General features: G+C 41.8%; 1 protein-coding gene across 1 annotated transcript in view; it reads left to right on the top strand.

Moving 5' to 3' along the window:
• Positions 1-22,884, top strand: part of LOC131678987 (myb-like protein I) — a 457,888-nt gene that overhangs the window by 238,631 nt on the left and 196,373 nt on the right. The window contains exon 3 of the mRNA XM_058959495.1: positions 6,346-7,453. Coding sequence (XP_058815478.1) covers positions 6,346-7,453 — 1,108 coding nt within the window. The remainder of the gene's footprint in view (positions 1-6,345; positions 7,454-22,884) is intronic.

The following is a 22,884-nucleotide window of genomic DNA, read 5'->3' as shown; positions in this document are numbered from 1 at the left end:
CCGTTGGATCTACGATCGAGCGGATTGGCCCACCTACGAAGACAACATTTCGGACGCCCTCGATCGAGACCGCAATTACTCCCCAGAGGAACTCGTAGAAGTTATCACTCAGGCCGCAAAATCATGCATCCCGCGAACTAGCGGAGCACCACCAAACCGGTCGGTTCACTGGTGGAACCCAGAAGTAGCTAAGGCAATTAAAGAACGACGAAAAGCTCTTCGAGCTCTTAAAAATACTCCCCCTGACCATCATCAATGGGATGAGCGATCGGCGGTTTTTCGACATTTTAGGAATCAGGCCAGGCAAGCCATCGCGAAAGCCAAGGAGGCCAGCTGGACAGCCTTCCTGGGCGGGATAAGTTCCGAATCGTCGACCGCGGAACTGTGGAGAAGGGTAAATGCCCTTAGTGGCAAAAGAAGACAAAACGGTTTTGCACTATCGCTCAATGGTACCACGACAGTTGAACCTTCCGAAATTGCAAACGAAATCGGGAAGCACTTCGCATTGATCTCGGGGGACTCTTCCCTCCCACCCTCCTTTCTCAAAACGAAGACGGCCACAGAAGCTACTCCTACAATCTTCACGCCAGATGCGAGTCAAAATTACAACATACCTTTCTCCGGGGTGGAACTTGCCACTGCACTAAGCACAGCAAAAGGCAACTCTGCCGGACTCGACGACGTCGGTTATCCCCTGTTAAGACATCTACCTCCAGTTGCCAAGCGAGCGCTACTAGACGGATTCAACAGGATCTGGGGAGGCGAGCCTCTACCAGACAACTGGAGAACCGCCCTCATGATCCCCATCCCGAAGAAATGCGAAGGAACCAGAAGCCCGAATGACTTCCGACCCATCAGTCTCCTCCCCTGCATTGGGAAAACGATGGAAAAAATGGTGAACAGACGCCTGTTAACCCTCCTCGAGGAACAAGATCTTCTTGATCGTCGGCAGTTCGCTTTCCGAAAGGGACTCGGTACAAGCGTTCATTTAGGCTGCCTCGGCGAAACTTTAAGCGACGCCATAGCCAACGACCTTCATGCGGACATTGCCATCCTTGATCTCGCCAAAGCATACAACACGGTATGGCGCGAAGGAGTGCTTCGCCAGCTACATCAATGGGGCATCCGCGGAAACCTCGGCTGCTTCATAAAACAATACCTTAGTGATCGAAGCTTCAGGGTGGGTATCGGTGGAAACCAATCGGACCTATTTTGGGAGGCAAACGGGGTACCCCAAGGATCGGCGCTGGCAGTTACACTATTCCTAGTCAGCATGAACTCCCTCTTTGCCACGCTCCCGAAAGGCATATTCGTATTCATCTACGCAGACGACGTGATTCTTGTAGCGATCGGGAAAACGACCGGCCGCACCAGACTGAAGCTGCAGGCTGCCGTAAACGCCGTTGGTCGGTGGGCCAACTCGGTCGGTTTCAGCATCTCCGCCCCAAAATGCGCTATTTCACACTGTTGCAACTCTTACCACTTAGCCACCGACCGGCCGGTCAAACTCGCCGGAACAGTAATACCATTCCGTAAAGAGCCAAAAATCCTTGGCGTGATAATCGACCGTAAGATGACTTTCCTTCCACACTTTCGACGGGTGAAAAAGGATTGCGAAAGCAGGAAACGTCTTGTCCGCACCATCAGCTCGAGACACCCAAGGTGGAACAGGCAAAGCGCACTTAACATCAGCCAGGCCCTCATCCACAGTCGTCTGTTCTATGGCCTTGAAATAACCAGTCGTAACTGGGAGGGTTTAATCGATACCCTCGCACCGCTGTATCACGGAGCAATCAGATCAGCCTCAAACCTGCTGCCAAGCACCCCCGCCGAAGCTGCCTGCGTGGAAACCGGCGTCCTTCCCTGTCGGTGGGCAGTGGCAGTAGCCGTTCTAAGACGAGCCATGGGGTTCCTAGAAAAAACATCGGGCGATGAATGCCATCTACTACAGACAGCTAAGAGCATACACACCATGTTTGCCAATGCCCCTCTTCCCACAGTCGCCCAGCTACATCGGGTCAACAACCGCGCATGGCACGAGCGCGGCCCAAACATAGACATCAGTCTGGCTGTATCCACCAGAGCAGGAGATCCTCCCCGGGCTGCCAGAGCCAAATTCCTACAGATGGTCGATCAAAAATACTCAAACCATCTGCACATCTACACCGACGGCTCGAAACTTGGCGAGGAGGTGGGCGCGGGTGTGAGCGGAATCGGAGCGGGCCTTGCCCGTCGTCTACTCTCCGTGTGTTCCGTGTTCTCCGCGGAAGCCGCCGCCATCGTCATTGCGGTGACCAACAAACCTGAAGACACACCCACAGTGATCTTCTCCGATTCCCTCTCAGTCATCAAAGCGCTGGAATCAGGGGAGTCCAAGCACCCCTATGTCCAAGCCATAGAACAATCCTGTGACTCATTAACTACCATATGCTGGGTACCCGGACACAGCGGAATCCGCGGTAACGAGGATGCTGACCACTTGGCCGCGCTCGGCCGGCGCTCTCGCGCCCTGTTCTCTAATGAGGTACCGTCATCCGACATCATCAGGGAATTCAAGGCGAAGACCTCTGAGCACTTCATCACTCACTGGAGGACTCTCCGAGGCTACCCTCAAAAGGTAAAGGGAGACCTCGAAAAGTGGACAGACCGCGAAAACCGAGTCGAACAAAGAGCGCTATCCCGCCTCCGCGTGGGTCATACGAGGCTCACCCATGCCCACACCATTACCCGCGTCGATCCTCCAATATGTACATCTTGCAGCACTAGACTCACGGTGGAGCATCTACTAATAAACTGCAGGGAGTTCGACAACCTACGACGACATCACAACTTGCCCTCCTCGATTCGAGAAACACTGGCAAACGACCCAGTGCACGAAGAGGCACTACTTGCCTTCCTGAAAGATGCCAATCTTTTCGAATCCATCTGAGACAGACCGCGAACCGGCCAACTCCACACCATCCTCTACTGCAACCACTACCACTACTGCTCAGCGGGCCCTCCGCCACACCCGGACCGGGTGCCGGGGAGGTTCTCCCGCGGCCCTTCTACAACCGCAATCCGTCAGACCAACTACTACCACCGCCCAGCGGGCCCTCCGCCACACCCGGACCGGGTGCTGGGGAGGTTCTCCCGCGGCCCTTCTACAATGGCAACCCGTCAGCCCAACTACTACCACCGCCCAGCGGGCCCTCCGCCACCGCCCGGACCGGGTGCTGGGGAGGTTTTCCCGCGGCTCTCCTACAACCGCAATCTGCCAGCCCAATTACTACCACCGTCCAGCGGGCCCTCCGCCACACTCGGACCGGGTGCTGGGGAGGTTCTCCCGCGGCCCTTCTACAACTGCAATCCGTCAGCACTATTACTACCACCGCCCTGCGGGCCCTCCGCCACACTCGGACCGGGTGCTGGGGAGGTTCTCCCGCGGCCCTTCTACAATGGCAACCCGTCAGCCCAACTACCACCACCGCCCAGCGGGCCCTCCGCCACCGCCAGGACCGGGTGCTGGGGAGGTTCTCCCGCGGCCCTTCTACAACTGCAATCCGTCAGCACTATTACTACCACCGCCCTGCGGGCCCTCCGCCACACTTGGACCGGGTGCTGGGGAGGTTCTCTCGCGGCCCTTCTACAATGGCAACCCGTCAACCCAACTACCACCACCGCCCAGTGGGCCCTCAGCCACCGCCCGGACCGGGTGCTGGGGAGGTTCTCCCGCGGCCCTTCTACAACCGCAATTCATCAGCCCAATTGCTATTAACGCCCAGTGGGGCCCTTCGCCACACCCGGACCGGGTGCTGAGGAGGTTCTCCAGCGGCCCTTCGACAGCGACAATCTGCCAACTCATCAATCAGGAACGCTCAACGGGCCTCCCGCCACATCCAAACCGGATGCTGGGGAGGTCTCTCGTCTAACCGCAAATAAGCAAGTCACCCACCACCATCGTTCAGTGGGTCCACTGACATGCCAAAACCGGGCGCTGCAGCTGGGGAGGCTCTCCCTCGGCCCTGGCAAGCTGCCTCCATTCCGGAGCTCAACACCTCATCAATTCAATAGCCAATTGATCTCAAAGAAGAAAAACTAAATCAGTGATATGTATTACAACTATCTCCTTTCTGACGGCGAATGACCCTGTGTGGTTAAAGCCCAATAAATAATAATAATAATAATAATTATTATTTGCTTATTTGCCGGTAAATCATTTGGGTCGCATTTTGGGTGTACTTAGTATTCTCTAGCTAATTGAATATCGTTAGAAGAAAAACGAGAAAAATGTGACTGCATATTAGTCGAAATAAAAAATGGAAATAAAAGCAATTGCTGCTAGCAATACATTCGTTACATAAGCTATGTTAATGGATATCAAGGAATGGCAGAAATGGCTGTTCCCAATCAAGTTTGAACATTGCGTACTGATGAACGAACGGTACTACCCTGAAAACTAATCACAACTGTATTAACACAATTAATATTATTGATATTTTGTGATCGAGTTGATCGAGCGTTGAATTGTCGTGTCTTAGTTGCCGGATGTAGAACATAGTAAACTATTGACTGGTTTTATGAAACTAGTCTTAATGAAAAATAAGTACATTCAGAAGATACAGTTTCTCCTGGGGTTTCGGGGGTCTTTTTCTAGCTTCCAGTCGGTTGACTTGATTGGCGCAATCAAGGATTTCTAACTAATGAACTATCATTCCTTAGAAATCTATTACATTTGTTCTGAATCAATGTTCCTGCGAACAGAATAGATCTGATTGAAACACTCGTTTGTATCTTCCGGACGGAGCGTAGAACCCCTGACTTCAAGTACCTATTCATGCAACCACCCGCCTTTTCGCTGCCAACCGTTGACACTTGGTTTAATGTCACTTGTTTTATGTCTGCCATTTATTTGCGAATGAAGCTGGACGGCATGCGGCGAATCGTTGACGGGTGAGTCAAGATAATTGTCACCTTAGGTTTTATGGCGGTGGTGGTTCATTAGTGGAGGGGAAACCGGAGGTAGTACTCACGCTCGAATCCGACCCCGCGCAGCCCTGTGATTTATGGTGATGGGAACAAATTGCTGGATCCGTCAACGCCATAAAACGACAACTGCAGGTGGCTTACGCAGGATGATTGCCATTTTCACTCGACTCCGAGTCAAGCTGCGCGAACCTAAGCGGTAATTAGCTAATTTGTAAAACTTACTCCATTATAGTTTCACCCCACTATTGAAGAATTCAATAAAAAAGCTGACCGACCGAATGGCGCTAGCATTTGTTTTTTTTTTGGTTACGTTTGTTCGAAACGAAACTAGAACAGCCCCATACAAACTGGATCCTGACATTTGGTTGAACTTTCCGACCGAACAGGTTTCGCCGGTCCGTTTTGCTACGCATTTTAGGATTCGCGAAATAAGAAGGCTTCGGATTCGGTATGGACAATAAAATTTAATCTATTTTTTCGTCAGCGATTAAAAACCCAAATGGCGGAGGCCGGGTAGTGATTAGACAGATCGCGACCTCCACTAGCTAGAATCACTAAAATTGTTATATATTCGACCATAAATTGAATTAATTATGCATTCAGTTCGTACGAAATCGATTCGAGCCGCATCTTCTTCATGAGCGGAGTAGCGAGATGTGGGGAAACTGTGGCTAGCATCTCAGCAGCAGCACCAGCAGCAGAATAAAATGGTAAACATGAAGAAAACCTATAAATTGCTATATTTGTAGGAAAAAGTGTGGAAGCCAGCCTTGTTTCGCCAGCCGCAGATGCATAGTTCAGATTGTTTGCGGTTTGGCAACGGTGCTAGTTTTGCTGCATGGTTTTGCACCATGTTGTTTACCATCTGATTCAGACTTTGCACTACAATCTAGTAATTTTATTATACCTTTAATATATTTCGAAAACGACACAAGCTTCAAGCAATTCACAAGAAGTAAAAATGATCGTAAATTACAATATTCGACAATACTGGCAACCCCATCGCTATCAACTTTGTCACGGCAAGCTCCACCGCAATATCAAACATAAGAAGCAGGAACATAAATATCTCGATCCTCAAAGCGCACGGGGTCAGCTAGCGCGGAGTTACCCACCGCACACGGCAGCGGCTTGCGAGGGAAACCTATTTCCATTAGAGGTCTTTTCTCCTCGTCCTCGCCGCTTCGCTCGTACCACACGACCACCGCACCGGGCAGGCAGTCCGTCAGTGTCCCCATCGCATCGGTGTCGCTTTTTTCACATTCGTTTATCTATTCCACAATAACCACTTTAGAAAGACACATAAAAACATAAATCGATCTAATTTGGAATTTTTCTTTTCTCTTTCCTTGCCCCACCTGGTCCGGCCGCTTGCAGGAGAAACGGTTAATGAAGATTTACCACAAGCAACCTCAGTGGCAGCACTATCGCCATCATTGGCCTTACCTCAGCAGCAGCAGCAACAACCGCCGCAATATCAACACCAGCAACAGTCGTCGCGGTTCCAACTCCAGCAATCGTCATCAAATCAATCACCGTCATCATCAGCGTCCTCGTCGCCATCGTCCGCTCATTCGGTGCAAGGTGCTGGCAAGTCGCTGTCGAACCGAGGCTCTGCTGGTGGCGGCGGCGGCGGCGGTGGTGGTGGTGGTGGCAAAAGAAAATCAATCACTCCGACTTCTCCCGGATCGTCGCCACAATCGGCACTGACGGCTGCCTTGGGTGCAAGTTCCGTGGCAGCACTGGCGACGGCAGCAGCAGCAGCGGCAGCGGCGGCTTTCCAATCGTCGCCCAGAAGATCCACCCCACCAAGCGGGCTGCAGTTGCAACTTCCGGAAAACGGAAACGGCTGCCGGAGATCTCCGTCCCAGCACTCGGTGGTGACCCACGGCAGCGATGGTCATTATTCAGTGTTGAACAATAACAACATCAACAATAATAATAACAATAACAGCAGCAGTAGTAATTTCAACAGTCAAGTCGCTGCCCTCCAATCGCTGGACAAGATGCTGAGCGAACGGATCTACGATCGGAAAAAGTATCTCAACTCCCCGACGGGGAGTGCAGCGGCAGCAGCAGCAGCGGCGGCGGCCGCCAGTTCGTTCTACGAAAAATTTCGAAACGGGGCGGCAGCCGCAGTGGCCGCCTCCGCCGGTGAAGTGGAGCTGAACCTAATCAAAAATGGCCAATCGCCGCTGGCCGCCAGTGATCTTAGTGCAATCAGTAATAATAGTGGTAATAGTGCTAACGGTGGCAGTGGGCTGCTAGTGGCCGCCAACGGTGGCAGCTGCAGCAGTGGTGGTTCCGTGCCCGATGGCAATAGTTTGAGTAATAGTAACAACCAAATTAGTAATAATAATAATAATGTAATCAACAATACGAGCAGTAGTAGCAGCACTGGCAGCACCAACAATAGCAATAACAATAGTATTAAGAGCGAGCGGTTTAGCCCGAACAACAACGACGTGCAATCGACGGCTTCCAGGTGAGTGGGTATCTATGAAAAGATTTTTCGAAACTTGTCTCTTGCCGGGTATGGTTAGTTATTCGCACTATAATCGATGGTGAAGGCAAGCGCCACAACGCGAAGTGGCGCTTACACTCACTTGCTAGGAAGTGACGAAGTGGTAGAGTAGTTTCGGCTTAATACCGTTATGCAAAATGTTTGGCAGACACCTTCTTCTCCAGCTACAAACATGCGAGTTTCATGTGTAAATGCTTTAACTCGGATTGAAGTAGAATATTTGGATTTTTGATAATGGCAGATTTTTTTTAGCACGTAAACTTTTCTTGTATAATTTCTCGTCGATTTTTATTCAGAATTGTTTCTTTAAAAATGGATGTATTTTCTGGTAGCTGCTTCACATAGCCTGCCAGATAATAAGAAAGATGAACATATTTTTGTTTCGTAATTAGAATAAATGTTTTCTCGGAATAAATTTAAAATTAATTTCTTTTTTTTTGTCTGGCGAAAGAGGCATTTTTTACAAATTAGTTTTGGGGGTATAAATAGTGTTAGTATATTGATTAAGTTTCAATATAATAATGCACCATGTAAATATTATTTTCCTAAATTTTCAACGCCAGTTAATGAAAATTGAGACAGTGAAAACGTCTTGAATGAACATTGTTTTGCTTTGCCGTTTTAAAACCACTCAGACCCCTGGGTACTATTCAACCAAGGGGCTCAAAGGTGTAAACAGAGTTACATTCGATGAATATGACAAAACATCACGTCACAGAACTGAGATCAGCACATCGCATCCATACTATCATACTATCATAAGAATTTTATGGATTTTTATAGCATCATGCAATTGCTGCACCACATACCATTGTTCCCAAATTCTTCCTTGAACGACTCAGAATAACCAAATTATTGACATTTCACTTCCAGAAACAAATTTGGTGTCACAGAAAAATGCACACAAACAATTGAGAAAATTTTTGGTTTGGCAAGCAATCTGCAGTTGAGTGAAAACATATTTATGTTACAACCGGGATTGTGAACTAGGAAACTTACCTCAAAGAGTGCCTTCAAAAATGTCGATTGTCTCTTTTTGATAAAACTACGGTTTTACGGTCTTTTTTATCTGATTTGACATCGTACCATATGCAAAATCAGCTTCGGAGTAATATCCAATCAATGGGTCAATTTTGTATCCAAAGATACAGTAAATCGAAAAAAATTCAGTGCAATCATGAAAATTGCTGAAGATTACAATAAAACAAAAGTGGAAGAAAGCTGGTAAAGAGGTTTCAGATAGTACTGTGCAAAAATTGAAGACTGCTGTTGCCAGAAAAGTTCTGTATTCCTTTACGGAAAATAAACTTCGTTTTCAAAACATTTTTTGTGTATCATACAACATACAACAACCTGAATTTTTTTCCTAATTTGGTTAATCGCATAATTTTTTGCGATGTGTTCTGCTTAGTGCACTAATTTCCCAAACATACTGTTAGGAATCAGGAATCAGTAGCGACTGGCTCAAATGTCATGTTCCACATGTTGATCGGAGATTTGTGCCTTGCCATGATTTGTCTTTCCGTCATTTCCCTCATCGGCAGGATTGGGGAAGTAGTAAGGTTGGGGTTAAGGAAAATAACGACACAGAGAACATAGACAATACGGAAGTATTCTTCACTCCCAAGGGAATAACGACACTTCTCGATGAGCGGATATATCAACACCTCCGAGGGGATATTGAGATAACAGAACGACAACACCCCGAAGAGATACTGTCATTCAAATTCGGCTTAAACCGATGTAGGTCTATAAACTATCGTCGGGACATTTGAAAGCCATAGCTCAGTTTGTAACCCTTTTTCGATAGAAATTCCAGAGAACGGTCGTCGATACTGCAAAAATACTGCTGTATTTTCTCCGTCAGCGACTTGGTTCTCAGAACTTCCCAACAAACTGCCCACGAACCAGGATTATGGAGCTCTGGCTTCATCAAAATATCAGTACTCTTCAAGCATTCCTTGGGATTCCACTGAATGTGAAGGAATACCTTAATCTAGCGAAGGCTATATGGGTCGACAATAAAACGGAAGTCTACTGACTCCTGCAATTTCTATTTCAACCAGGTACAGCTTTGTTCGTTATCCGGAGAGAACCAAACAATACCATACCTATCAAAACTCACTGAAGCTGGAGATAAATGAGTTAGGAGGGATTGAAAGGAGACATCCGTGAAGATCTTTTAACAGATCATCCTTCAGCGAAATCGAAAAGTGCCCTTTTTTCAACCTTGCTTGCACTCTATAAGTATTGAGACTCGTAGACTCTATACAATGAGCCAAAGCATTTTTGAAGCGAGCACCTCTGCGGTTGTGCTTCTTTTCTTTTTTTCTTTGATTTTGATCAATTTGTTTCCCATTTTTAAGGAGGAGCACGTTTCTCGCAACTACCGGTATACACACCTGATGCTGTGGGAAGTGACTCAATTTTCGATTCCCCGAAAATCCAAAAAGGATCTACACGTGTCAACGGTTTAATCAAAACGAGTGGGAATTTACAATCTAGCAAAGTCCACACAATTAAATCCAATTTTTCTACCACTTATTCAAAATTGAATTATCACACAGTAGAACCGCAAGAGCTTACTACATCTAGGCGTTCAAATGATCAAATACGATGTACTTACGATCAGATAACGACGGTTCGAGCTCGTTGGGCACGAGCTAGTTTGCCAACTAATGCGTAATACATTCAAAGCAGAGAGTTACATCTAACACCACTTCTCGGCCAGATAGTGCAAATGTTGGGTGATTTGCTGCATTAAGTATATGGGTCATTCCACGCGAAGTGATCAAAAAAAGATGCAACCTTGAAATCGCGGATTTTAACCAAATTTGGAGGAATTGTTCATCTAGGGCCAATGTATAGAAATCCAAATTTTTGTGTCATCTGAACCACCCCTTGGGCCAACAAATTGCCGAAACCCTTGATTTTCCTTTGATCGTATCTCCGGTTCTATTTAATCTAGAATCAAACCACAAGATGGTTTTTGAAGAAAATTCAAGGAATCTAGAAAAAATATTAATTTCTGGCGGCAGTGCTGCCAACTATGGGATTTTTTAGTTAACTTTTAACATTTAACTGAAAAAGTCGCATAGTCGGCAGCACTGCTGCCAAAAATGTGGATTCATTCTAAAGTAAATAGAACCGGAGATATGATCAAAAGAAAACCAAGGGTTTTGGCAATTTGCCAAAACGGGAGGTGTTCCCATGGCCCGATGGGTGGTTCAATTGACCCAAAAATTTGGGTTTTCATATATTGACCCTAGATGAACAATTCCGCCAAGTTTGGTTTTAAGCCGTAAAGGTCGATTACACGTGCCTTGATCACTTCGCATGGAATGAACCATATGCAAATTTGTGCTGCTTGAACAGTCCATCAATTCGGTGCCTCTCAAAGTGATATCGGAGCTGCCTCAAATTATGAGTAGAAACCCATTTCTGCCACAGTATGATACAACCCTTTTGAAATCATCAGAAAGTGATGATTCATTATGCGGCTAATATACCGAGCAATGAGCCTATTTCCTGTTTATGTTATCAACAGTCACATTGACTGTGACAGCACAAATATCACGGGTTTGAGGTCGGATAAAAGATATGCGTCGATAGCACTATTCACAAGTTTACACGCACGAGGCATTCAGCGTGGATTTGTCAAGTCATTTTGTTATAAGCTACGAAGACGAGGAAAGGAAATACGGTTCTTGAACCTACGAAAGCGTTTGCTTCCTGTAAAAGGTGGGATAGATTCATAGTTGCTGTACGTCTATGCTGAAGATTAATTTGGGCTACTTGAACCATGGTCCAACAGAGAATTGTACAGTTCATCCCCAGCACTTATTGCACAGCAACTAGAAACACGTTGGCCTATAGCGAACCCCGAATTGGGCATTAGTAACATGACCATCATTTGAATCTCACAATTTGCGAAGACACAAAAGTCCACTGGGTCAGAGATTCGCTTAAGGACATGCTGAACAGAGTCACAAGGTGGCAGCTAAAATGGCTGCCGTCGTTTCTGCTTCTTCTTTTTATTTCATCGTCAAAATCAAAACATTGCATTGGCGCGCAAGACAAAATCGTTTGTAACTTAAATGTCTTATCTCAGATTGCTTAGAAATTGTATCACTGTATGTAGGCATGATAGCATATGCAGATGAATAGGTCCTCTTCGCGGAATTTTGATTCGTTTGGGAAATTTGTACCTTTTGATTTTTCAAACAAATGAAACACGTGGTGCAAAAATCAGTCAGCTGATTGCTGAACGATACGCTTGTGTGCGTGCCATCTCCTATCGGTATAGTACGTTCTAGCCGCACACAGATGCTGAACGTAACCCGAACATAGCTAGGGTGACCATACGTCCTGGTTTCCCAGGACATGCCCTGGTTTTGCATTGACTGTCCTGGTGTCCTGGGAAGTCGAGGAAAATGCTTGATTTGTCCTGGTTTTTCTCCTGGAAGCCTAATATATTTCTATTTATTCAGTCTTCGCTTTTCACTATGCTCCAGATCGCGATTAGGACCGACCGCAACCATAAATGCAACATATACTCATCCTCCATCGGAATGCGACAAACAAAACTTAATACATGTTACTACGTTTTAATTGGTTTTACTGTATCGATTTTGTTGGCTATTTTCGGCAAATTTGAGACTAAGAGAAACGAAAGCAATGAAATTGAAAGACGGATAGGTATTCTAGAGCGAATCAGTCATAAACTTAGAACGGAAAACTAGGATTAGGCAGGCTCATATGGACATGAGCTTGGGTACAACGCCCAACTCCTACTTAGCAGAAGGCAAAGAATTCTTCACATTTCCTTTCATTCATGTCCATAAAAGCCTGCCTAGTCCTAGTTTTCCGTTCTAAGTTTATAACTGATTCGCTCTAGAATACCTATCCGTCTTTCAATTCTGCTGCCTATATCTACCGTGCCAGTATTTTAAACAATCAAAGCAATCGAATAATAAAATTCGTCCCAAGCCAGTGTGAACAATAAAGCACCGTTACTTTCATCGGTGCGATATCGATCATTCATTTCAAGATGTTTGAAACTCAACAGCAAAATTCAACAGCAAATTTGCCAATTCAGTTCAGACTAACGGAATTTGTCGTTATACAAGCCCACCATACTCGTTACTGATAACGATTAAAACTTTGGTCACAACGGAAAGCAACGCTAGGGAAGACAACATGCAATACGTCGTTGAGCATGATAATGTTAGGACCAAGATACCCGTTTATATTGACAATGATAAGATTGATATGCGCTGCACGATCTACACCTGATCTACACTATTAATAATGTCGGAATACGTAAGATGGAATCCTTTAAGTTTGAAACCAGGAGAAAATTTTTCTAGTTGTTTCCAACGGTGTTTGTTTCGTGAAAATGCGAGTGACGCAACCTATTCCGTCATATCTCAACTTTCAATTCAAAGCAAAACGCGTGACCAAATCTCAAATCACGCTGTGCACGTATGAAGGACAGACCCCTGCGTGCCTACGTTGTTACACAAGAAGACACACTACGAGAAACTATATACACAAACCTCTAACGAAGCAATATCAACTGTAAGCATACCCATCACACAGCCCTTCATCAACATCAACTAAATCACAAACCAGTGGAGTTGCAGCTCAGGCACCAACGAATACTGGAACAACAGAACCTACGCACAGCGTGTGCGATCATTGTGATGCGCCTACTACTTCCCATTTTTTATAAATAAATAAATAAACTACTAGCATCACCGATAATAAAGTAAATAACAAAGAACACGGATACGCTATCGTGACCCGTAGGCCCCACAAACAACTCAAACCAGGTAATCGTGAAAGCCCATACAACATTAACAGCGAGCAAAGCATGAACGAAAACGATAAACCGAGAGAAAGCGGACTAAGTGATCCACAAGCAACAAGAGGCAATGAAATAAATCGATCTTCAATAAGAAATAAGATCTTTACGCAAAGGAACAAAGCGCGTACACAATATCCGATGGATATACAATTTTTTTCGATTTTTTTTAATTCGATTATAGAGGTTTTAACCTTAAGGTCTTTCGCCTTTTCGGGTTAGAAAAATCTCTTATGAAAATTTCTAACACTATGTGCGTGGTCGGGGCTTGAACCCAGGTGCGCTGCGTACAAGGCAATCGATTTACCAACTATGCTACGCCTACCCCCAATTCGATTTATTTATTTTTATTTACACATTGATATTAAAAGATCCACGGCTCAGGTAATGCATTGAGGCGTGTCAAATAAATGAAATAGCTAATAGACGGTTAACAAGCCTTCACGCCTGGCCGCTGAACAGCGACTAACCGCCGAGTCTAGCATCCTAAATAACAGGGAGTATGGAATGTCGCGCTCAAATCAGTGCTGCGAAATTTCAGAATCAGTTACTTATTTCTGCTTGTATTTACCGAAACCAGAATTCAGATTCACCGCCTCCCTCATTCATTAACTTTCCAACTGACTGAAACTTCATGCAGATTGGAATTGAGTGCAGAGGAAATATAAATTCCTTTACAAACCAAAGCATTTATTTGTTTTCATGTGGACAGTTTGAAGGCAGAAGCTGGCATCTTCTACATTTTCGAGCATAAGTGAACTGCATAATCTATATCTTTGCTACTTTTGTTCAATAATCCCTCTCATAGGTAGAATAGAAACAGAATTCAGTTTGCTTCTGAAACTGAACATGTCCGAACCCGAATACGCTGTGTCGGGAGAGCAAAATGACGAGGGAAACAAACCAAATATTTCATTCATCGTGGCGGGCATGAATTAAATTTTGTTTTCTTTGAAGTTCACGCAGAGATGTCAATTTTTTCTGGCTCAAACTGATATTATTCATACCAAGCTATCCGCCAGTTTTCATATAACAATCAATTAAACGGAGAAATTTTTGGTAGCAACGGTAGGTTTTGTAGCTCTCAAATCGAGAGATAATAGTTGTCATTGGAGATTATAAGGCATAGCGCAGGGAAGCTACTTGGGATCGCTGATGTTTCTGATTTACGCCAATGTCGTGTTTTTAGTACTGAAATATTCTCGCCGGTCCTGCACCGATCATCTCAGCATTAAACGTTTGCTGATGGTGGTGTAGCAAGAACTGCCTTTGTGTATATCCGAAAAAGTTCATCCTCCCAGACCCCAGAACTTTTTAACTGCCGAAAACATGCGGAAAAGGCAAGGTCGATTAAGAGGTAGCGGGGGCCTTTCGACTGTCCTGGTTTTTTACTCGTCTGATATGGTCACCCTAAACATAGCCGAACCTTTGTTGTGATTTTGGCATCGCTTCACCTTAACACAGCAAGAATAATACCCACGACACCCCGTGCACGACTGGCATATTTTAACCATTCTTGGCTGAGATACTTCAACCCACCGGATGCCACGCGGTTTCTAGGCTAGTTTAGTTAGGAGAAAGATAATAGACTGTTATCAACCTCTTACACAAGCAACATATGTAATAAGTTTGAGAAAAAATTTAACCTAGTTGGTTGAATATCAGTTGTAGAATAGTATTGAAGCATTTTTTCAGACCATGGTTTGTTGCTAATAGACCACAAATAAGTTTGCTGCTAATCGAACCATAGAAAGTGATTTTGTTGACTAAAGGAATTATTTTCCATTTAACAACACCGACTCTAAACGATACATAGTAGGTGGAGCCTATTATGTTTCATAACTGTTAGTTGAAAGTAACTAAATAGTATAGTAGATAGCAGCTGTAAGTATTTGTTTGCAATAAGTATCATATAAAGAACAAAATACTTCCATACTTGTCAAACACTTGCCGACACTTTAATAAAACAAATTTGAGAAGGCGTCAATGATGCATCTTTAATCATTGTTTTTCGGCTGTCAACGAATCGGCCACAACGAGAAAGCGGCCATGATGCTTTCATAAATGTTTGGGCCATATTCTAATTGCTTATTGTTAGGCGCAATCTAAAACTGCGTCTTTCGCCTGGAGTGCTCCATCTAATTATTATAATTTTATTTATTTCTGATTTCATTTGAGGGCGCATTGAAAATATAAACTTAAAATTGAAAAAGTATAGAAGAGCAAAATATTCGCTTCCAAATGTTTCATTTTATCTTGATAAAATAACATCGTATTATTTCAACACCGAAAAATTTTTCAAACGATTTTTGCGAACTAAATTCAAAATAATGATCTCTTTTTTTACGATCCAAGCTCGTAAAACAAGTTTGCGTACGTACAGTACCCGATCAGAATGAAATAACAAGATTGTGACAGAATGCAATTTTCGTAACCAATTGTGTTATAAATTTGGTCTCGTTAGTAGTTAAAATAACAGGAAATTATAACAAGTAACAACGAGAGATATAGTTTTGAAATATTCTTGTTATGTGTTTCTGATCGGGTACATTCCCAAATATAAGCAACTTTAAATACATCCCTTTCGTTCTTTTCTTCCACGTCATTGGTCTGTTTTTGTTTTACTTCTATTAGGCTACTTTTCCACTACTCGTGTATACCAAAAAATATGAGTCAATTTATACGCTTCTACTTAATCTCTTGTCATAGTTTTTTTTCTTTTTATTCGGCATGTTTTTTGACTTTTGTTACTGTATCAATTGCATATTCCCATATACACTCACAATCTCTCTCATCCAAAACGCACAAACGCCCCTAGCCTTCGCGATAACACAAACCTGGTCACAAACACAAAATTACAATTGCAATCATCCACACATACTTACACTCGCGATCTCGCCAACATTGAAACACCCCGGTAATTAAATGAACGTTTTTACACTTATAAATTTACTATCGCGATCTCAAGCATCAACCCACCGCTCGAGCGATCATGAATCGGTCACGTCCGGCAGTCAAAGGCTTCGTTCTTAGCAGGTTAGATTCATGCCTTCAGTTGGACTAATAAAAAAATGACGCTCATATCTAAAACGCACACTAAAAATTAAGAACAATATTCACGGGCAGCGCGATAATTCTAGAACATACACACACAAATATGTAAATGCCCACACGGTTACAAAATCGAATTTATGCACGCACGCGAAGTCACATTCGTTCTAGGATCCGTGACAAACACGTTACCGTACGGATGACTGACAGATTGACATACTAGATGACTTGACACTACGATCGAACAACCTTTCCAACCTTCCCCCGCCCATCCATCTTATTTTCCAATGGAATGCATGTAGTCCGCATGGACCAGCTCAGCCATTACCCAAACTATCCATCTGACCCGTACCAGGATTGACTTAACTATAACTATTTCACCTGGTTTCGAAGAAAAAAAAAACAACAAGAAAGATGGTTTGTAGATAACGGAAATCTAAAGCTGTCTTGAAATCCAAAATAGCGATTCACTATTTAGATAAATTCTCTGTAACCTCAACAATATGGGTATTTCCGGAATGGGGTTGACGAGTAGATGACGGAAATCGATGCCTGAAGCCATTTTGAAATCCAACATGGCTACTTTCGATTTAGATAAATTCTCTATAACCTATTTTATCTAGTATTTTTCACGCTAAAATTCATTTTTCGACAAATTACTATTAAAAAGTTTAGAATTTTCAAAAAATCGAATTGATCTTGAAAATGATATACCAAAAATTCACAGGCGACGATTATCGCGAAATGTTCAAATTTTTAATTCTGCCGAGCGTGCTTTAACCGCGTTTTCTCGAAGCTACATTTTTTTTGAGCTGGTCGGAAATGTAACTCGAACAAATGATTTTTAATTGATCTGATTTTTTACAGAGCATTCAAAATTGGTTACTCCAAGAACGTAAGTAGGATTTTATTTTTTATTGGTTTGTTTTTTTTTAATTAACAATTTTGTGACGATTTTCATCAACAATTTTGTGACGATTTTCATCAACAATTTTGTGACGACATTCTCAATATTTTTTGACTAAAAAATGCACGAATCGCGAAAAATCAAAGTATCAAAAAAATCCTACGTAAGTCGCTTGCCATTGTTTTAATGAATCAGAGAAATTGTAGTTTTAAACTCTTGGTTCAAAATTACTGGAGATAGGTTTCAGGCCATGAACCGGTTTCAAAAAGAAGCGTCTACGGAAAAACAGAATTGACAGAATTAGTCGAATAAAAAAATTGTGCTTCGAAACTAGTATTATACATATCATTTGACAAGATCAAGATACACCTCTTTATTGCGTCTCGTGTGCTACAGTGCTGTAACCCCTTAATATACAAAAGTTAAGAGATTTTTACTAGCCTTCGATTACTATTTGAGTTCTCAAAAATTAAGTAATGTGGACGGTCCATGTGATACATTGGGTGCAATAGCGTTTTTGAACATGTATCTCAAAATGGCGCTTGGTCCTCTTTGGCTTAACACTGGCCAATTATAGAGTAGATGTAGATATAGTGATTAGTGATGATGTGGCTATAGAAAGTTTTTCTCAACCAGAAGTCGCTATATTGGCCTTCAAAATGACGTCACTCAAAGACTTCTGTCATCTACTCGTCAAGCCCAGTTCAAAAATACGCCAACATCTACTCTTCAAGCCCATTCCAAAACTATCCATATTATGGTTATCAAGAGTATTGCTCAACTGCAAATCGCCATCTTGGTGTTCAAAACGGTTCCAATAGTCCAGTTTAATCATCCACTTATCAAGCCCGTTCCAAAAATACGCATATTGTTATGGTTATCGAGAAGATTGCTCACCCGAAAGTCGCCATCTTGGATTCCAAAAAAGTTTCAAATCGATATTTTTATCCTCTACGTGTCAAACACGTACCAAAAATAATGTTAGCGCTATCGAGAATATTGCTCAAGACGAATTTCGCGCTAAATCATATTCAGAGTTGGCAGCACCCTCTCACATTTTAATGAAATTTTTTTTTTATTTCGATTATAGAGGTTTTAACCTTAAGGTCATTCGCCTCTTCGGGTTAGAAAAATCTCTTATGAAAAATTTCTAACCCTATGTGCGGGGTCGGGACTCGAACCCAGGTGCGCTGCGTACAAGGCAATCGATTTACCAATACGCTACGCCCACCCCTCAATGAAACTTTCTGTACGTGAGAACTTTGTCACAAAATGCCACTTTGCATGCTTCGTTTTTTCAAAAATGATTATTAGATTATCTTTTGAAAAGGGTCAATTTTTTTAACCATTTTTTTCAAATGGCTATAGTCCAAAAAAAACAAATCCTACAAAAAATGCAGTAGGAGTGATATTCACAAAATCAGTCAAATTTTTGAATAAAAATATCGAAATTCTTCTTTGGACGAATTTCGCGCCAACTCGAACAAATGTTGGCAGCACCCTCTCAGATTTTAATGAAACTTTCTGGACATGAGAACTTTGTCACAAAAAGCCACTTTGCATACTTTGTTTTTCCAAAAATGATCTAGACTGTCTTTTGAAAAGGGCCAAACTTTTTTTTACCATTTTTTTTTTTCAGATTGCTTTAGTCTAAAAATGACAAATCCTACAATAAATGTTGTGGGAGTGATTTTTACAAAATTAGTCAAATTTTCGAATAAAAATATTGAAAAAATTCTTCATTGACTCCTACACTAAAAAAATCGATTTTAAAAATTTAAAGTCGATTTACAAAAAACCCATTTTTGATTTGGATGAAATTTTGTTGCAAGATAGCTAATTATTTTCTCTACCTACCTTCAAAAATTCTGTTCATATTCACTGAACAGAATTTAATTTTGTGATATTTGTTCAGCTGCCCAGTTATATAACTCTCGGGGACTTGTTATGGTATTTCCATAGTCGCGACCAAGACTGGCTCTTTTGACATTCGCTTGAGAGTGCCACAGGGTTCTTTTCCATGGGATGCTGAAACAAAATGCCATTCTGCGCATAACTCATACTTTGACTGGAATCTACACAAGCTTGCAAAGTTTTTCTTATTTTTGTATTGTGCTGCTGCTCCATCAGACATTAAATAAATTTTAGAAAAGTTTGTCAATTGTTTCATAAAATTTATCAGTTTTGAGACGAACAAATTAACTGCAGTCTTCAAGTCTTTCAGTCTTCTTGTCTTCCAGTCTTTTAGTCTTCCAATCTTGCAGTCTTCCGATCTTCCAGTCTTCATTCAAGTTTGTTATGAATATATATATATATCAAATTCGTTACTGATACTATTTGCATGTATCAGGCAACTAGCAGCTGGGAAAATGGATTCGGAGATGATTATGACTCATTGGTTTAGTTTTCGATAGAAATACACTGAAGAAAAAAAATCTGTTTTGACAAGGAAAAGTTTTTTTCAAATAACTTTTTTTCTTTAATAGTGCCCAACTTGATTTTTTGACGGTAGGTAGGGAACATAATTAGCTATCTTGGAACCAAATTTCATCCAAGTTAAAAATGGTTTTTTTTGTAAATCGACTTTAAATTTTTAAAATCGATTTTTTCAATATAGGAGTCAATGAAGTATTTTTTTCAATATTTTTATTCGAAAATTTGACTAATTTTGTGAAAACTACTCCTACAACATTTTTTGTAGGATTTGTAATTTTTAGACTATAGCCATTTGAAAAAAATAAGTAAAAAAAAGTTTGGCCCTATTCAAAAGACAGTCTAGATCATTTTTGGAAAAACAAAATATGCAAAGGGGCTTTTTGTGACAATGTCTTCATGTACAGAAAGTTTCATTAGAATCTGAGAGGGTGCTGCCAACTCTGAATACTATTTGGCGCGAAATTCGTCTTTGACTCCTATACTGAAAAAAAAAATCGATTTTAAAAATATAAAGTCGATGTACAAAAAAACCATCTTTGATTTGGACGAAATTTTGTTCCAAGGTAAATAATTACCTATATTCCCTATCTACCGTCAAAAATTCAAGTTGGGTACTTTTAAGGAAAAAAAGTTATTGAAAAAAAAAAACATTTCCTTGTCCAAACTGAATTTATTTTTTCAGTGTATTTTTATCGAAAACTGAACCAATGAAAGTCATAATCATCTCAGAATCCAATTTCTCAACTGCTAGTTGCCTGATACATGCAAAAAGTATCAGTAACGAATTTGGTATATATTCATAAAAAACTTGAGTGAGGTCAAAGATGAGCCTTGTCTGTGTACCCGCCGGGACGGTGGAGATTGATGGTGTCAGTGGTGCAAATTTTCATTTTCAAATGCCAACTTTCAGCTCAATCAAATCCAACCATGATTCAAATTCAAAGCCTCCCTTAATCATTCACTTTCAAGTTTTCGGGATTTTCATAACCGAAGCGTACGTCTTCATTTCAAATTGATGCTTTTTCATTCACCAACCAAAGCTGTCATCTGCTCTGTAGAGACCAGTTTAGGTTAAATGTTGACATATTTTGCGTTTTCAAGCTTACATGAATAGCAAGAAGTATGTTCAGAGTAGTTTTGCTTGAAAAAACTAGTCAATATCTCAGTACAGAGATATTCACAAGGTAAATGAAATCGAAAATGAATGGAAAATGATTGAACAGCTCGGCTGTTTGAATGAATGATGTAAACGAATAACTGCGAATTGAATATAGTAGGGCATGATTTGAAATTTGTTCTTCCTACAAGTTCAAAACAACCTGGTGAAAATTTGCAGCCCTGGATGGTGTGGTCTCCAACAGGGGCCTTAATTGCGAAGTATGGGGTTCGCTCCTTCAGAACAGCCGTGAAGTCTCCTACCTCGTGGTGGGAAGAGATTGCTTAGAATTATACGCGAAAGGGACTTTTGAACGTCGGATCGCCCGAATTCTTCCCAATATACGCGACGCTACAAATGCAAATGAAAACTTGGTGAAAGCTGAAAAACGCGATTACTGGCACCGGTCCGTCGACGGATTAACGGATAGATCATCAGAGAAACAATGGTTCGTGTGGTGGCTAGGGCCTACGTTGTGTATTCGATTTATCCTGTGATTGGAATACACGGAACCTTCATCGTATGATGACAGCTGTGCATCGCTTTTATACTAATTATTATGACAGTAGTGGTGAGTGCGATCGTAAAAGAGGCTGTACTGCCAACATTCTCCCCACAAAAATGATGGTTTTATGTCTACGTATCAACGACCATTGGGGCAATGCAAAAAAAAACTTTTTTTGAATTCTCAAAGGCCCCCCTTCCATATTGTGACAAATGTCAAAGTAAGCTTAGATGCCAAATTTCAGATCATTTGGACAATTCTAGACTCCCGCCCACATCGCTTGAAATTTTTGAAATTTATGCTATGGGAATAATATATTAAATGCTATAACTTTTGAAGTAGCAATCAGAAAATTACAATTTATACCTCTCTTTAAAGCAAATAACCTTAGTATTTGAAGGAAGACATTATTGTTTCTAGACAAATAGTGAAAAGTGGGGTACTGGGTCATTTTGTCCCCAAAATCTCCTATTTTTAAAAAAAATCTGCTCCTTGATGCAAATCATACATATTTTGGAGTTTTTCTAATGTGAACAAATCTCAGAAATCGAACGGAACCTTTTTGACCTTTGTCCGAATACGGGAAGTTGGGGTTATAGGGCCTTTTGTCATTAATATTAAATTTTATCATTTTCTCCTGCATATATCTCTATTATTCTTCAATTAATTATCATAAAATGTATCTTGTTATACGTGAAAAATCCTTAGGAACACAATAAAAATATATTCGTTATCGGTAAAATTCAGAAACATAAAATTTTCCGATATATAAACTCGATTTCACATTTTTACATTTCTTATAAAAGAAATGTATAGAATTCGCTCAAACTTTCAAGATTTTTTCCGAGGCCCGGAGGGCCGAGTCTTATATACCAATCGACTCAGCTCGACGATTTGGGACAATGTCTGTGTGTGTGTGTGTGTGTGTGTGTGTGTGTGTGTGTCTGTGTGTGTGTGTATGTAACGGACAAATTCTCATTCGTGTTTCTCAGCAATGGCTGAACCGATCTTATCCAAACCAATTTTAAATGAAAGAACTAAAAAACAGTATGAACGCTATTAATTTGTTTTTGATTCTGATGTTTAGTTTCCAAGATATGAATGTTTAAATGCGTAAAAATGGCGTTTTTTGCAGTTTTTTTTAATTATCTGCCGAAATTGACAATATAGATTACCAATTTATAAGTTTTTAGACAGCTTTAACGAATACCTTTCGAACAAGCTATAGATTGTTGAAATCGGACTATTATCAAAATAGATATTTAACATTAAATGCGGACGAAAGATTTTTATCATTTCCCATTGCCAGAAATATGACCAAAAAATGTAATCTATTTTTAACGCCAAAACGGTTTATTTTAGGTCAATAGTATCTTCGGTGAATTTAATGGAGGCAATATGCCCTTTCTTTTGGAATTGTGCTTTTGCTGATTAATCCCCCTATGAGTGAGATATTTTCACAAATTTTCTT

Source organism: Topomyia yanbarensis, chromosome 2, assembly GCF_030247195.1.
Source record: "Topomyia yanbarensis strain Yona2022 chromosome 2, ASM3024719v1, whole genome shotgun sequence".
In the NCBI taxonomy this organism is placed as follows: Eukaryota; Metazoa; Arthropoda; class Insecta; order Diptera; family Culicidae; genus Topomyia; species Topomyia yanbarensis.
The sequence above is the reverse complement of the archived record's forward strand: the minus strand, read 5'-3'. Positions and strand labels throughout refer to the sequence as shown.